Source organism: Schistocerca serialis, chromosome 3 (assembly GCF_023864345.2).
Source record: "Schistocerca serialis cubense isolate TAMUIC-IGC-003099 chromosome 3, iqSchSeri2.2, whole genome shotgun sequence".
NCBI lineage: Eukaryota > Metazoa > Arthropoda > Insecta > Orthoptera > Acrididae > Schistocerca > Schistocerca serialis.
In genome coordinates this window covers 273,335,800-273,353,466 of record NC_064640.1, presented here as the reverse complement: position 1 = coordinate 273,353,466, position 17,667 = coordinate 273,335,800, and the positions used below count along the sequence as shown (strand labels likewise).

Below are 17,667 nucleotides of genomic sequence, written 5' to 3'. Positions count from 1 at the left end.
ACAATTTCTTCTTTCTGTCAGTTTAGAATTGAATACAAACTCTTTGGTGTGGTCAGTTTAAGATGACATTTCATGAGCTAACATAGCCACCACTAATTTGTAAAGAATATTACATGGTTTGAAACTTGGAACTCACAATAAATTTCTTTTCGTTGCTTACCTAAGTCTACTTTCCTATTGGCCATGCAAAGATGGTGTGTTAATCTATACACCACAGAAGATAAGCTGTCTTTGACACTGCTACTCCCATAGACTTTAGTCAACTAAATAAGAATGAAAATACACAAAGAAGTATTGTATCTTCCATGCCTGACCACTCAAGAATATTCACACAGCAATGGATAAGAGTGATGTAGTGGATCCCAGTTGCATTTTTTGTAGTTGATGAACGATATATACAAATAACATGCACCAAAATACTTGCCCAACTTTTCTATTATGTAACTAGTTTTTCTGCAATTACCTTACAATTTTAGTTATTTAAGAGTAAAATTGCATTAAATACGGAATGAATGTAGATCTTCGGCTATACTTCAGCTAAATCTGTTACAACCACCTTTGTATTTCATATGTACATTCACTGAATTCAGCAACTAACAACTTGTTACCTTCCAACTCAACCTACACTGACATCATGCTACACAACAGATCAAGCTGACATCACAACCAGGATTTCAGAGAGTGAGGTGGAAGGCTACACTACTGTGCTCTAGCCCTTTTTTTCTTGTCGGTTGTTCTATTGGAGCTGCAAGAGGGATGGACAGAATTACAAAACACATCTGGTCCATACTGGAGAACCAAACAGGAGTGTGGGATCCATATCAGGTCAGACTAACAGAGAACTTCAAGGATAGTGTAAAGAAAGGAATCACAAATGGTCAAGGGCAGACTACCCTTTTAAAGGTGGAATGGAATGTCAAGAAAATTTAACTGTCAGAGACTGAAAGAAAGAGTTGGTGTATCTCATGAAAACCTACCTATAAAAGGCCAAGAACTGGTCTTTTGTGTCGAATCTACATGTATTCGTACATTCACCAGCCTCCTCCACACTGCTTCCATACACAATGTACTGATATACAGTTTGACTACAACAGTTCAAGGAATTATTCTTCTCATGTCCCATCTGTGAATGTATGGGGAAGAAATCATAATATACAGTATAATAAAAGTACTCCATCATGAAATTTTCAGTGACACAGATGTAAAACTTTAGTGCCTAAAGAAAATAAAATTTCCATAGACTGAACATTACTTTAATTTTTGATGTACATTGTCTTGGTAAGAAATAGTTTCCATCAAGCCTGGAATTAATTTTTTATTTTAATGTCATTTTAAAATAAGATAATGATGAGCACAATACTATAATACTACCGGTACTACATATTCAGAACACAACAGAAGCAATGGCTGCAAGTATCAAAGTCAGCTGAAGTGTAGCTTAGAATTTCACGTAATATATACATGCAACAAAAAAATTTTATGATGATTTTGTGAAAACAATCAGAATGAACAGCTCATGTGAGTTAACATGAAAAAGTGGCTACAATAAAATGTGTAATAAAGAAGGGCTGAACTATGATAGCGCTGTCCTGATAGCTGCAATTCCACCCATCGGCTTTGACCTATGACATAACTGTGTTGTGTGATGTCATGGAGGCATGGCGTGCTTTAAATGGGACTGTAATTGTAGAGGTTGTGCTGATGTAAGCGGTGGCATGCCCTAATGTTGTATGTTTGTTTTTGTAATTAGTTCTGAGTAACAGTAGAGTTGTACTGGGTTTTTCCAGTGTTATGAGTCATGCTTTTGTAGATGGTTGTTGGCTTGTCAATGATTAATTTTTAATTTCAGAGGTTATTAGCAACCGACTGGTTTTCAGTTTTTTATAGCTGTTACTTCACCATCTGAAATTTGCTAAATCTAACTGCACATGTTTGTTGTTCGTTTCCAGGTATGGATACAACTGTTAAATTTAGTAGTCAGTTGTTAGAGGCTACCATGATATGGCTAGTGTCAGCTTTAACAGTTGCTTGGTTTGTTTTCCAAGCATGTTGGGTGCCACCACTGTGGGGAGCTGATGATGTTATCAAGAGTTCCGCCTCCTCGAACCACATACCTGTACATGTGGAGGTATCATCAGGATAATGTTACAAGATGAATTAGAAGTTTCTGGTTCAAGCAATTTCGGCTGGCCTTGTGAGGTATTTTATTGTTGACATACTGTTGGTGCTACTGTTATCCCCTTTTGTTCTGTGCACACATGGCTCATCTGAGTGATAAGTGTGTGTTGGAGTGGTGTTCCTTCTTGTCATGAAGTGTGTACCGAGTTTATTCAGTACAATGGGTCTTTTGGGGGGGCTCGGGGTAACTGTAGAAATACATGGTTATCAGTTTGGAAAGGCTAAGAATGGGAGGGAGGATCATCTCAAGGGAACACGGGCATGGGGGACTGTTGTTTCTTGCTTGGGGGATAGGTTGTGATGGGGCTTTTGGGGAAGCACTTTGGTGAGATTAATAGAGGATTACATTGCAGGGGGGTTAATTACAATTTCTCATTGTTTTTCTTCTAACAGAGATTTGGATCATTGGGGTTTTTGTCATTTGAGTGTAAACCATAGTGTAAAGTTTAAGAATTATTCAGTGCTTGCACTAAGGGAAAGGGCTGGAAGAGGTGCACTTAAACTCAACAATCTCATATTGATGAGTGTTGTTGGAAGGAAAGTGTGCCAGATAACTGTTGTCATTTTACATGTTTTAGGAAGCTTGTGGGTAAAATGCACAGGCTAATGCAAAGATGGTTAGTTCAAACTGGAAGGTGGGGGTTGTGTTTTATGCGGTCTGGAGTATTATGGTAGGAAGACACTTTTTCTGGATTGGTGTTTGTGTGTTTTATTTTTTGTGGTTTATTTGTTCTGAAGTTGTGAATGATACGTGTATGTGTCAATTGGCTTTCCTATGTGGGTATTTTGTTTGGGATAGGCATTGGTTGTTAGGTGGGTGGGCAGTGTTTAGTAGGTATGGCGTGGGTTTTAGGAATGGTTGATGTAATTTATATTCAACCAATTTGGTAAATTATTTTGCAGGTATCTATCAGCTTATATTAGTGGGTATTGCAGAGTATGGTCTGGTGTTGTCAGTTTGTGGGGGTTGGTGATATCGTGGATTTCGGTTGAGATAGCATCAAGTGAAAGTTAAAGTTGCTAGTTTATAGAGTCGTGTTTCAGCTATATACATCCACAAAAATGCAGGCTACCAATGGTGTGTTTTTCGCATTTTTTTGGTCGAGTTGAATGTTGAGGATTTCGCATGCATTATTTTTCAGTTGACATTTGTTTTGGAACAACGCTGAGATTCTTATTGTAGTATATTTAGTTTGTCCTTGCCCAAAGCCCCCTACTTCCCACACTTGTCTCATTAGATCAATTTTAGTGCTAGCATTAATTTTTTCACATGCTATTTAAGTTCGTTGAGGAGTGTAATGAGTGATGATGTGGCCACCATATTGAATCTGCTTGAAATACGGGTGTACACCATCTTGGTAACAATGGTAAGGGGTGGAATCAAATGGATGGAATCCCCACCCTCTGAAATCTTGGTGGTTGTTAAAGACTGATCTGCAGTGTAGCCCAAGGTCCAGGATGTGATGAAAGGTAACAGTCTGGTTGCCAGTTGTTGAAGCCAATGACTGACTGTGAAATAAAGGTAATGGTAAGAGAGTTATCCCAAATATAGCCTGATGTCTATGTTCACACCATATTTAATGCAGTTTTCATTATACAAGTTAAAACTGCAAGGTAAATTCAGAAAACTTGTATCAGATAATAAACAAGTCTCAGATATGTATTGTGGTGTGTATTATGTAAACATATTACACATAAACGCAGTGGAGGATGCTGTGAAAGACCATGCCCTAACATTCTACAACTTGCCAATTTATTGGTTATTTTTCTTTGAATGCTGTTAAGTGCAACATACATGCTGCAATCTTAAAGATACGGCACTCAAATTACCGCACTACTGTTCCTCTTGATTCTGTGAAATGTGGCATCAGGGTCGTGAGCACACCTTCAGTTGTGTACATTTTAAAGAGCTTTTGTGCATGCGCAACTGGCATGACATAATTGCCTTGCGGGGCAAATGCATACAGATTTGATAAACAATGTGCGCGGTTCATGATGTGCACAGCCAGCCCATGCTATTCAACTAGAAGCTTACATCAGTGGTAGCACACTGCAGCAGACTTTTATCTCTGTTCACTCGACATAAATCCTGCTATTTTGCATGTTTCTGAATGAGTTATAGTATTTTAAGTTATGAAGTTTATCACACAGTAATCCACTTGAGGTGCCAACAAGGGAAACTCCCCATCTCACCCTTCTCAGATTTTGTAAGATGGTCCAGTGGATAGACCGTCAAAAACTGAACACAGATCAAGCATGAAAACACAAAGAAGGTGTATTGAACTGCGGAAAAAAAGGAAAATAGAAACAGCAAATGGTCTAAGCTTAATAAGCACAACATGGAGTGTATGAGGAGGAATCCAAAAGTAATGGAAATTGGGCTGTGGTGGGGAGGAAGAGTGGTGGAACCCATTGTTCGACCAGATGTCCATTACAGGTATGCCACCTGAGTCAGTGTGCGAAGTTGTGTCCCTGTGAGTGTATCTGTTCGCCCGTGAGAGCTTTTACAGTAAAACAACTTTTTGCATTTCAGCAAAAATGTGATGACAGATTGTAGAGAGCAATATGCAGCTGTGAAATTTTGTTTCCTGTTGGGGAAATCGGCCACGGAAACTATCGTAATGCTTAAGACTGCTTATGGGGCTGCTGCCATAAATAAAACAAGTCTACAAGTGGTTTTCAAATTTTAAAAATGGAGAAATGTCAATTGAAAACAAACCCCATTCAGGATGCTCCTCAATGTCAAGAAGTGACGAAAATGTTGACAAAATCAATGTCCTCGTTCGTGAAGACCATTGTTGAACCACTGATCAACTCTGTGAGACATCTGGAATATCATGGAGTTCAATTCAGAGGATTTTATCCGGAGATTTGCACATGGGAAGGGTTGCAACCAAATTCGTCCCTCACCTTCTCAGATGAGCAAAGGGAGCATTGATTTCAGGCATGTTTCGAGCTTCAAAATCAGCTCAAAGAGGACCCTGATTTTTTTTTTTTTCAAAGTGTTACTGGTGATGAATCGTGGTGCTTTGGATATGACCCAGAAACAAAGCAGCAATCAAGGCAGCAGATGATAAGTGGCTCCCCTCATCCCAAAACAGCTCACCAATTGAAGTCAAGCGTCAAGACAATGCTCATTTGTTTCTTCGATTGCAGAGGTGTTGTGCACACAGAGTTCCTTCACCCATGTCAAACTGTCAACCAGGAGTTCTACTTGGAGGTTTTGAAAAGACTGATCAAGAGTATCCACAAGAAAAGGGCAGATCTTTGGCACATAGGCGACTGGTTCTTCCATCATGACAATGCGCCGGTCCACACTGCCCTCTCCGTAAAGCAGTTTTTGACCAAAAACGGCACGACATCAATTGCCCACCCTCTTACTCAATCGTTCTAGCCATCTCTGATTACTTTTTACTACCCAGACTCAAAAGGGACATGAAAGGAAAGTGTTTTGCCACTGTGGAGGAGGTAAAACAAAAAATTGCTGGAAGGCATAAAGAACATCCCAATAAGTGGATTTAAAAACTGTTTTGAACAATGGATGGATCATTTGAAGAAATGTATTGTGGTTAATGGAGAATACTTTGAAGGTGATCAAAATTTGGTGTAAAATTATTAAGAAAAAAAGACATTATGATGAATTTCCCATTTTGGTTTTGGGTCCCCCCTCGTACATAGATATCCACGGCGTCGTGGTTCAATGGTCACAGTGTCGGACTGCAAAGTAGACGAGCAGTGTTCAAAACTCCCTTGTGCCAATTTTTATTTTTTTTTTCACAAAATTATCAACTGTTCATTTGGTCACTGAAATGTTTCTTCTCTTTCCACAGTCTTGGCAACTGTCATATTATACATTGGTTATAATATGAGAATAGTGAGAGCAGGCAAGATACCACACAAGCATCACACCAAAATGGAAACAAATACGGGGATGTGAACAATGTTGTAACAAAGGAATTCAAGAGTCAAAACTTCCAAAATGGAACAAATCTTCAAAAACGTATGTTCTGGTACATCACAAGGAAAACTGTGTGATTGTGAAACTGTTGTGTTCATTTGTTGCAGCTTATGTGACAAACTATTATATTGTCATTATTTCTTTGGGAATGACAACGTTCACATCCATATGAGCACCTAAATCAGGGACGGAGGCATAGCTCGCTCACTCACTCACTCACTCACTCACCAGGCGTACAAGTTAGGCGCATCAATAAGAGATTCCTATCATATGACACAGTACTGTCACTAATGCCATGTATGACACACCAGATGTGTTTTCCAATGAGGGGTTCAGTTGACTCGTTGCCTTGTCATGAAATGTGTGTGGTTCCCATTCAAAAGCCACTTCCTTTTCAGCTGCTAGTAGAGTAGTTGTGCAGAATCAACTTTCATCATACGACTTTTCCTTGCACCTCGATGTTACACCATGACAGACATAAATTTGAATACAACGAACAGACACGTCAATGATTGGATGGACAGTTCATAATTTGTGTGTGTGTGTGTGTGTGTGTGTGTGTGTGTGTGTGTGTGTGTGTGTGTGTGTTGGTGGTGGTGGTGGTGGTGGTGGTGGTGGTGGTGGGCCCAACAAAACCCACACAATGGAGGACATGCTAATCTGTTTTCTAGTCCAACTCCGGCACCACTTAACCACGAAGGGCTCTTTGCCTGTGCTCAGTGTTTTACTTGTCGAGCTTGGACCATTCACTGTTTCTATCCTCCCCCCCCCCCCCCCCCCCCCACAGTTCAGTACACCTTCTTCCTGTTTTCATGTTTGATCTGTGTTCAGTTTTTTACTATCTTACCACTAAATCTGCGGAGGGTGCAATGGGAGTTTCCCTTATGAAAATCATAAGGGCCTAAAGCACATCACCATCAATTGCGAGATGGTAGCATTTATTCATGCTTCTTAAATCTGTCGATCTTATGGTGAGTCAGGTTTGTCTATGCATAAATGAAAATTCACGAAAAGCTGTATCACTGGTTTCTCTGATATTCACTTACATGTGGGATTGACAATGGTGTGCTTTAGGCCCTTATGGATTTTTTTTTTTTTTTGGTGGGGTTTTAGGGCGCTCAACTGCTAAGGTCATTAGTGCCCAGTCACAAATGTAAGTGCACATATAATCTGGTAAAACTCAAGGGGGAGGGAGGGGGGGGGAGACACCAGAAAGTTCTTACAGAGACGCAGATAAAATAATTAAAAGAGTTAGATGTCTTTGGACAAGTCCGTCAAGGTAATAAAACGAAGAACATGAGCAGCTGCTCGAGCGTAATCAGCTAAAATTTCCTGTAAGGTAGATGGCAGAGACAGGACAACATGAGATTGATTAAAACGGGGACACGACAATAAAACATGGTGCACTGTCAATGCGTGACCACAAGGACACTGCGGGGCGGCGTCACCGAATAGCAGGTAGCGGTGGCTAAACCAGCAATGCCCAATCCGCAACCTGGTCAGAAGGACCTCTTCTCACCGAGATGGTCGGGAGGAGGTTGTCCAAGCAGTTGGGAACGGCTTTACTTCCCGGAGCTTGTTTCCTTGAAGTGAGGACCAAGCATCCCACCACAACGACACAAGCCTCTTACAAACAACCCCACCAACATCAGATGACGGGACACAATGGGAGGCAGGCCGAGGCAGGAGGACTGCAGCCTTGGCTGCAGCATCAGCAGCCTCATTCCCAGGCACTCCTACATGGCCGGGAACCCACAGAAAGCTAACAGGAGAGCCATTATCAGCAAAAGACTGGAGGGATTGCTGGATCCGTTGCACCAAGGGATGGACCGGATATGGAGCTCCAAGCCTCTGAAAAGCACTGAGTGAATCACAGCAGAGTACATACGGAGAATGGCAGTGGCGGCGGACATACTGAACGGCCTGATAGAGAGCAGAAAGCTCTGCCGTAAAGCTGGAACACTGGTAGAGGAGCCGGTATTTAAAGGTGACGTCCCCGACGACAAAGGCACAGCCAACACCATCGTCAGTTTTGGAGCCATCAGTGTAAATAAAGGTGTTAATGGTGAGTCACGCACGAAGTTCGACAAACCGTGAGCAGTACACTGCATCCGGAGTATTTGGGAGCGAGCTGAGGTCAAGATGAATGTGAACCGGAGCCTGGAGCCAAGGTGGTGTCAGGCTCTCACCCTCTCTGAAGGTGGTAGGGAGGGCAAAATCCAATTGTCGAAGCAGGCAACGAAAGCAGACTCCAGGGGGAAGCAGGGCAGAGACATACAATCCATACTGACGGTCGAGAGAATCGGCGAAGAAGGACTGATAAGAGGGGTGGTCGGGCATTGACAACAGCCGGCAGGCATACCGACAAAGCAGTACGTCGCGCCGGTAGGTCAATGGTAATTCGGTAGTTTCAGCATACACACTCTCGACGGGACTAGTATAGAATGCTCCGATCGCAAGACGTAATCCCTGATGATGGATGGAGTTGAGACGGCGTAAGAGGGATGGCCGAGCAGACGAGTATCCCATAATCCAGCTTTGATCGGACTATGGACCGATATAAGCGAAGCAGGACAGTGCGATTCGCTCCCCAAGATGAACCACTAAGAACACGGAGGACATTAAGGGAACGTGTACAACGGGCAGCCAAATAAGAGACATGCAGAGACCAACGAAGTTTCCTGTCCAGTGTGAGTCCAAAAAACTTTGTCATCTCCACGAATGGGAGAATAATGGGACCGAGATGTAAGGACGGTGGAAGGAATGCTTTATATCGCCAAAAATTGATGCAAACCGTCTTCTGTTCACAGAACCGTCAGCCATTAGCCACACTCCATGAGTATAGGCTGTCAAGACAACGCTGAAGTTAGCGCTCCAGGAGGCATGTTCTCTGGGCACTGCAGTAGATCGCGAAGTAATCGACGAAGAGAGAGCCGGAGACGTTAGGTGGAATGCAATCCATAATTGGATTGATCGCTATGGCAAAAAGGGCTACGCTCAAAACAGAGCCCTGATGCACTCCGTTCTCCTGGAGGAAGACGTCGGACAATATGGAACCCACACTTACCCTAAACATTCGATCAGTTAAAAATGAATCAATAAAAAGGGGCAGGCGACCACGTAGGCCCCACCTGTGCATAGTGTGGAGGATACCTCCTCTCCAACAGGTATCGTAAGCCTTCTCCAAATCGAAGAACACAGCTACCGTTTGGCACTTTCGCAAAAAGTTGTTCATGATGAACGTCGACAAGGTCACAAGGTGGTCAACAGTGGAGCGGCATCAACGAAAGCCGCATTGAACATTGGTAAGTAGCCGTTGAGATTCAAAAATCCAAACCAACCGAGCGTTAACCATGCACTCCATCACCTTACAGACACAGCTTGTAAGAGAAATGGGGCGGTAACTAGAAGGATGGTGTCTATCCTTCCCGGGTTTGGGTATGGGAACAATGACGGCCTCACGCCTACGCATGGGGACCTCACCTTCAGTCCAGACACGATTATAGGTACGAAGAAGAAAGCATTTGCCTGCCGGAGAAAGGTGTGTCAGCATCGGAACGTGAATGGCATCTGGCCGTGGAGCAGAGGACCGGGACAGTGCAAGTGCACGTTCGAGTTCCCGCATGGTAAAGGGGGCATTATAATCTTCCAGATTCAGCGAGTGGAAGGAAGGTCGCCGAGCCTCTGCTGTCTCTTTTCTGGGAAGGAAGGCAGGGTGGTAATGGGTGGAGCTTGAAACCTCCGTGAAAAAGCGGCCTAAGGCATTGGAGACATCCACAGGGTCCACAAGTACCTCATTACCTGAAGTCAGCCCAGGTATCGAGGAGTGGGCCTTAATGCCCGACAGCCGGCGCAGGCCACCCCAGACGATAGAAGAGGGAGTAAAACTGTTAAAGGAGCTTGTGAAAGAGGCCCAACAAGCTTTTTTGCTGTCTTTGATGAATCGACGACATTGCGCTCGGAGTCGTTTGTAATTAATACAATTTGCCAGCGTAGGATGGCGGCGAATGGTGCGTGAAGCACGTTGTCCAGAACGGATAGCATCTCTGCAAGCCTCATTCCACCAGGGGACTGAAACGCGACGTGAAGAAGAGGTTGTACAAGGAATGGAACGTTCGGCAGCATTGATGATAACAGCCAAGAGCTGTCAAAGCTGAGAAAATCTAGGTCCGGAAAGGTCGCCAGGGTGGAGTAAAGTCCACAGTCAGCTTTCAGTATGTTCCAGCTCGAGGGACGTGGGGATGGGGTGTGGTACAGAAGACGAACGACACAGGGGAAATGGTTGCTCGAATAGGTGTCAGAAAGGACATACCACTCGAACCGACGGGCAAGAGTGGTAGAACAAATCGAGAGGTCCAAGTGGGAGTAGGTACGAGTAGAGTCCGAGAGGAAAGTCGGGGTGCCAGTATTGAGGCAGACAAGATTGAGATGGTTGAAAACATCCACCAAGAGGGAGCCTCGCTGACAGGATGCAGGAGAACCCCAAAGGGGATGATGGGCATTGAAGTCGCCAAACAATAAAAATGGCGGAGGAAGCTGAGCAATCAGGTGCATCATGTCAGCCCGACTAACTGCGGATGACGGTGGAGTGTAGACAGTACAAACAGAAAAAGTAAAGGCAGAAAGAGTAATATGAACAGCTATTGCTTGGAGTGGGGTGGTCAATGGGATAGGATGGTAATAGACATTGTCCCGAACGAGCAACATGACCCCACCATGAGCTGGAATACCATCCACAGTGGTTACGTCAGATCGCTTGGAGGTATAGTGGGTAAAAGCAGTACGGTCAGTTGGGCGTAACTTCGTTTCCTGGAGACCAATGACGAGCGGACAGTACAGGCAGAGGAGCAGTTGTAATTCCTCCCGATTAGATTGAATACCTCTTATGTTCCAATGTAACAGAGCCATCGCGAATCAGAGAAAGGGGAACGAAACGGGTGAAGAGCTGGTCACCTCGATGGTCGTGGAGGGCCATGTTTCGAGGGAACATCGCTACAACAGTCGGGAGGTGGATCCTGTTCCATCGAGTCGTCGCCAGCTACGGCCACATTCCTGGGTTGCGCAGGAGGGGCAGCATCATCCGCCGACGACAGGCAACTGAGCGCCTGGCAGCAGAGCATCCCGGCGAAACTGAGGGCAGCCGGGAGCAGCGACTGTCGGATGGAGCATCAGACGAAACGCGCCGGGGTGGAGAGGGGGATAAAGACTTCTTCTTTGAGGCTTTCTAGGAAGACCGATGAGTCGCAGGGATGGTGGGCTGTGGGGGCTGGACCCGAAGAAAGTCCTCACGCTCGGGGTCCTTTTTTGGACGCCGGACCTCGGAAGCCGGGGTCCGTAATGTTTCCCCGATGGACGCCTGAGAAGAGGATGCTTCTCAGGCGGCGGAGGAGGAGGAGAAGGGTGGCCCCTGGGGCAGAGGTGGCAGGGGCCACGAGGGAGGAGGATTTGGAAGGGAGGGATTTGGGAGGCGGAGGCATAGACCCCAGATGGGGTGAGGAGGTGGAGGGGGAACAGGATGGGGGTGAGGATACTGCGGAAGGAGTGGACACGACCGAAGAAAACGACGTTGTCAACATCACGGGATGGAGGTGGTCATATTTTTTCCTGGTCTCAGAATAAGACAGATGGTCGAAGGTTTTCAATTCTTGTATCTTCTTCTCCTTCTGATATGCGGGGCAGTCGAAAGATCTAGGCGAGTGGAGGCCAGGACAATTGATGCACTGAGGTGGTGGGGTGCATGTATGTCCCTCATGAAGAGGACGTCCACAATCGCCACAAAGGGGCTCAGCTTCGCACCGTGATGACATGTGCCCGAAGTGCAAACATCAAAAGCATCGCATAGGAGGTTGGACATAAGGTCGCATGTCGCACCGGTAGCACATCACCTTTACCTTCTCCGGGAGAACATCCCCCTCGAAGGTGAGGATAAAGGCCCCAGTGTCGACGCGACGATCTTTGGGGCCGCGCTGGACTTGCCGGACGAAATGCACGCCACGGCGCTCCAGGTTCGCCCTGAGCTCCTCATCAGATTGCAGCAGGAGGTCCCGATGGAAAATAATCCCCTGCGTCCTATTGAGCACCAGATGTGGGACAATGGACACTGGGATGTCCCCTAGTCGGTCACATGCCTGGAGCGCTGCCAACTGTGTAGCGGAGGTGGTCTTTATGAGAATGGACCCCGAACGCATTTTACTAAGAGCCTCGATTTCTCCGAAGATATCCTCGATATGCTGTACAAAGAACCTGGGCTTGGAAGAGGTGAATGTCCCCCATTGGTCCGAGAACAGACTAAATAGTGGGGGAAGTATTTTGCCCCAAGCCGGCGGGCCTGTTCTTCCCCCCAGGGAGTGGGGAAAGGCAGAAGTACCAGTACCAGAACCAGAGACAAAACCTTTCCTCTTAGAAGATGCGACCGCAGAGTGACCTGATGCATGTTGACATTTCATCTGCGAAACGTCCTCCCCGATACCACCCACTCTGACCAGGGGCTCTCCTCACGGGTGCCACCCAGCCTTAGCAAGGGCCACCTGGCAGGATGACTGTTGCCGGGAATCCTCTACTCCTTGGCTTACGTGGGGAGGGTGCAACTCAGGTATCAGCAGTATGATCCCTGTGTTGTCAGGGGGCTACAACCTAGAGGGTACATGACGACCCCACCACAACAGGCTGGCTACTGTGCTGGATTTCTGGTGCCATGGAAAGTCCATCATGATCGTAGGTGCAGACGGGGACGCACTATGAGCGAAACTTGTGTAACCCATCAGGTGTTGAGGCCTAAATTGATGAACAGTGGGTGCAGTTACGACGCAGTTACGATGATGAGTGCCAAGGTCTTAGTGCACTGAGGACCAGTGATACACCACGTAAGGCGTCCTTCCCCAAAAGGCTCGTACTCCTGTAGAATTTTGAAAAATGGAGGTCAAACCCCAATGGGGACCATCACATTGAAGGCCGAAAAGGTCGAAACTCCTTTTTGTCGCGTCTTACGACAGGCAGGAATACCTCGGGCTTATTCTTACCCCGGACCCGCAGGGGGAGCCCTTATGGATCTCAGCATCTCATTTGTATTCTAGTCAATTAATCATGTTAGTAGACATTACTTCCTGAGTTTAAGCATTTCCACAAATGGCACTTTCTGATTGGAGATTGTTGTTTACGGAAATCGGCTTTCATGTGCAATGTAAACATGAACTATGTTGAAACTATTTTAAATGCTAAAAGAAAAGTAAAGCTGTGAGGACAGCTCTTGAGTCGTGCTTGGGTAGCTCAGTCGGTAGAGCATTTGCCTGCAAAAAGCAAAGATTCCGTGTTTGAGTCTCAGTCCAGCACACAGCCGGAAGCGTCCGATTCCACCCGTCGGCTTTGACCCATGACTTAAGGCTGTTGTGGTGTGTGATGTCACGATGGCACGGAGTTTAGTTTGTGAGTGTGGCGTGTTTGTAAGTGTTGATGTGATCAGTGGTGCTTTCTGGTGGTGTGTTCGTATGTTAGGTGATATTTTTGGTTTAGTTTGTGTGTGTGGCGTGTTTATAGGTGGCGTATTGTTGCAGTCTGTGGTTCTCTCAGGTGGTGTGTTTATGGGTAGCGTGTTACGTGGCGTATGGGGTTCATTTGCGTGGTAGCATTGCACGTGTGTGGTATCTGTGGTGACTAGTGTTTTCAGTGGAACATTTTTCAGTGAGTTAATGATTTTGGTTTTGTTATGTCGACATTATTGTAGTTTTTTTTCTGTTTGGCGTGTGTGAATTTTGGTAAATTACTTTGTTTATGTCATTGGTAGGTATGGATATGACTGACAAGGTCAACAGTTTTTGGTTGTCGGCGATGATGGGGGACAGTGTATTTATTCAGCTATTCGGGCTGTTGGCTGAAGTTGTGAAGTGTTCAGTGTGTCATGAAGAAATGAGCCTTACTAAAGTTCCGGTGTCTCTGACCAGGGACAGCTATATGTGGAGATGTCATAAGGATAACTTATGGCGCTCCATTGGGCGAGGTTCCTGGTTCGAGAAGTTTGGGTTGGGTATGCGAGAAATTGTATTAATCACGTATCATTTTTGTTATAAATCCTCTCACAGTTTCTGTGCGCATGAGGTGGGTGTGAGGGAGAGAACAGTTCACGATTGGTATTCTTATTGTCGTCAGGTGTGTTCTGAATATATTACGTACAGGTGTGGGTTGGGTGGGCATGGTGTTGTTGTGGAGATTGATGAGCCACAGTTTGGGAAGAGAAAGTGTGGGAGGGTTAAGTCTCTGGTTGGTTTATGGGTGTGTGTGTGTGGGGGGGGGGGGGGGGGGCTGTGGTATCGCAGTGTGGGTTTTCAGAATGTGTATTTAGGGTTTTGGAGGGCCGAACAAAAAGGGAATTAGTGGGATTGATTGATTGAGGATTTTATTGAAGAAGGTACCACTATAGTTTCAGACTGGGTCAGCAGGGGTACAATTATTTAGTAGTGAACCGAAGTGTTGAGTTTAAGAATTATGAGACGGGAGTCTGTACAAATACTATAGAGGGGTTTTGGGCAGCAGTTAAGTCAGTGATTGGGAGGGGGAAGAGGCGCTCTTCCAACCTTCAGCCTCATCTAGATGAGTAGTGTTGGCAGAAAAGCATCCCGGAGGGCTATTTTATTTTTAGTGCTTTTTCAAGGGCGGTTAGTAGGATGCATAGGCCGAAGATTGTGGGTTAGTTAGGTGTTGGGTGGCGGGTGGTGACTTTGGCTTGGGGGAGGGGGGGGGGGGGCGGTGGTTAGTTGTTGGTGAAGTTTGTAGAGGGATGTGGCGGGGTGATGTTTTTTTTTTATTTTGTGTAGAGGATATTTTTGTTATGGTAGTTGTTGAGTGTGATTGTGATTTTGTTTTCTGTTTTTTTTTTTTTTTTTTAGTTGACTTTTCTTTTCTTTTTCATTAAATGGTCGGTGGAGTGTTTGTGAGTTGTTTGGTATTATGCTTTGCTGTTGACTTATATGACTTTAGGGAAGTGTTTGATTGCAAGGTGTGGTTGTGGCTATGGCTGGTTTGGTAACATTAGTTGCTGTTGATGTACATAGGTCATGGGAAGTGATCGATTACAGTGGCTTTTGTGTGTAGTGGAATTTGAGAAGGCTGTGGGGTCTTGTTATTTTAGTGTTTTTTGCCATTTGGTGTAGTGGCGTGTGTTTATATTTAGTTTGTCCCCGCCCAAAAACCCCCAATTTCCCCCACTTGTCCCGTTAGTTTCATTATATTTTTGGAGGAATATCTGTTGTAATGTTTATGTTATGACATCATAGGAACGGTATGGGAGTTGTTGTGTATGATTGTTTCCACCATATTGGTAATGTTATTGGTCAAAGCAGAGGAGTGGAATCTGACACTTCGGTTATCCCCTTCAATCTGCCAGAAAGTTTCATATCAACACACACTCTGCCGCACAGTGAATATCTCATTCTGGAAACAGAAAAGTAAATTGTCAGAAAAATTAGTTGCAAAGAAACTGGGGCCTCTGAGAACAGATTCTTTGACTGACAAAGTGACAAAATCAAATAAGCGTGACTATGAGCAAACATTTAATATGGAGCTGTACAGTTAGCATAAGGTGTTGTGTGGGTGCAGCACCTAGAAAGTAAATTAGTGAACTAATACATATGTTAGGGATCTCTTACATTTTTCCAAAAAAATGAAAAAGCACAAAAACTCCCACTTACACAAAAAGGTGAAATGGAGAGCTGCGAAAGCTTGTGCATTATTATGTATTACACTAAACTGTACTTAATTATGCACAAATCAACAAAATTCCACAATAGCAATTATTTCTGTTGTCAGATAGGTTATGTATATTATTATTGGCAATGCTGTAGTTGTATAAACTTGTTGATAAGCATAACTGTTATACAGCAGACGCTATTAATTTCACACTCTCAATTTTTTCTGAATCTAAACATTCGTGAACACCCAGCATGTATACTCTAGAGTCGCCATTGCACACACTACAAAAAGATTAAGAGGTGGGGGATACTACATAACTTTTATCAAACAGAGACTGGTGAAATGCAGCTTTCACTGCATTTAAACATGGCAGTGTAAAAGAAAGATGATGATGTTTTGGTTTGTGGGGCACTCAACTGCGCGGTTATCAGTGCCCATACAAATTCCGAACCTTTGCTCAGCCCAATCTCGCCACTTTCATGATGATGAGGACAACACAAACACCCAATCATCTCGAGACAGGTTGAGAAAGAAAGTAAGTAGACACACTAATAAGCGAAATTCCCTGAATGTCATCACTTTCTTCCATATTAAAAACCTCATCAGATCATGTAACGCATTGCCATGTGAGACAGTTTACCCACAATGGGGCTCAAACTAAGTAGCTAAAAAACATAACATTGTGAATCAGTATGGGCATACTCAGTTCAAGGAAAGGGCAGCTACTTTCTACCCCCCCCCCCCCCCCTGGGAAAAAGTTCAAGAACTGAACGCTTCTACTGCCCCAGCACATAGGGAGAAGTATCAATTCGGTGTACACAGAAAATTTTCTCGTAAAATCACTATTTCGTCATTTAACCTTCTCACATGTTAATCTTAAACCATGTAATTCTGTACGCTTTGTGACATGAAAGAACAGCATTGCAAAAGGTAATCTGAAAATTATACCTCACGCGAATAGTAAGAATAAAGAATACAAAAGCAACTAATACATGCTAATTACATGCAATTAAAGCTACAGATGATAATTTTACTTACGACTTTCAAAACAATGGATCTAACTTCGTTCATTGGATGATTCTGCGCTCTTTGTAAGCACGGCAAACAACGAGTGAACACAATTTCTGGATTCATATCAGGTAAAATTTTATCCAAAATTGCACAAGACAACTTGATTTCTTCCCTATAAAGGCACAACAGCATTAAGAAACGTGACAGTAGCTTATGTACAGTTAAACTACTGTATGGTCCAAAAAGTTAAAGAAATAGTTATGACATTAAATAAGCATGTTGCATATGTATAGATATAAAAATGAACTCACTCGTCCGATGTATTCAGACAGTCAAACAAGCGTGGCAACTGTATTTCCACTTCAACACGTTGCAGTGTTTCTTTCCTGACGCTTCCAACTAAATTTAATATCTCCTTCAGGGTGTGTCGTCGATTGACATCAATCGACAAGATGCCGAAAAGACGGCATATATCATCAATTTCTTCCTCCATAATAAATGTCACCGTCCGTGCAGCTTATTTCAGAGCATACAAACAACACTACCGGCTTCTCAATAAACAAAACCAGAAACGCCACTCATTCTTGTATATCCAAAGACTATGCAGAGATAGTCCACAACGGACCCACGCTCTGACACTATATCACTGAGACGCTATCGAGGTGGAGTTGTCATGACGTAACAAAAAAGGCGAAGCCGACAACCGCCATGTTAGTTGCCCAAAGAATTAGCTACTGGTTTGACTGATTGATTTTCATTTGATCCCATTTGATTACATCTTGGTGTTTCTTGTAATATAGGATAGGTCACCTTAAACCTAATTTCTTGCAATATTCAAC

The 17,667-nt window shown here is 44.2% G+C and overlaps 1 protein-coding gene across 1 annotated transcript in view; it reads right to left on the bottom strand.

Moving 5' to 3' along the window:
- The window catches only part of LOC126470048 (26S proteasome non-ATPase regulatory subunit 5-like), a 200,572-nt gene extending 183,127 nt beyond the window's left edge, over positions 1–17,445 (bottom strand). The window contains exons 1-2 of the mRNA XM_050097549.1: positions 17,140–17,445; positions 16,856–17,000 (exon numbers count right to left, since the gene is read on the bottom strand). Coding sequence (XP_049953506.1) covers positions 16,856–17,000; positions 17,140–17,321 — 327 coding nt within the window. The 5' untranslated portion in view covers positions 17,322–17,445. The remainder of the gene's footprint in view (positions 1–16,855; positions 17,001–17,139) is intronic.
- Positions 17,446–17,667: the final 222 nt, after the last annotated feature.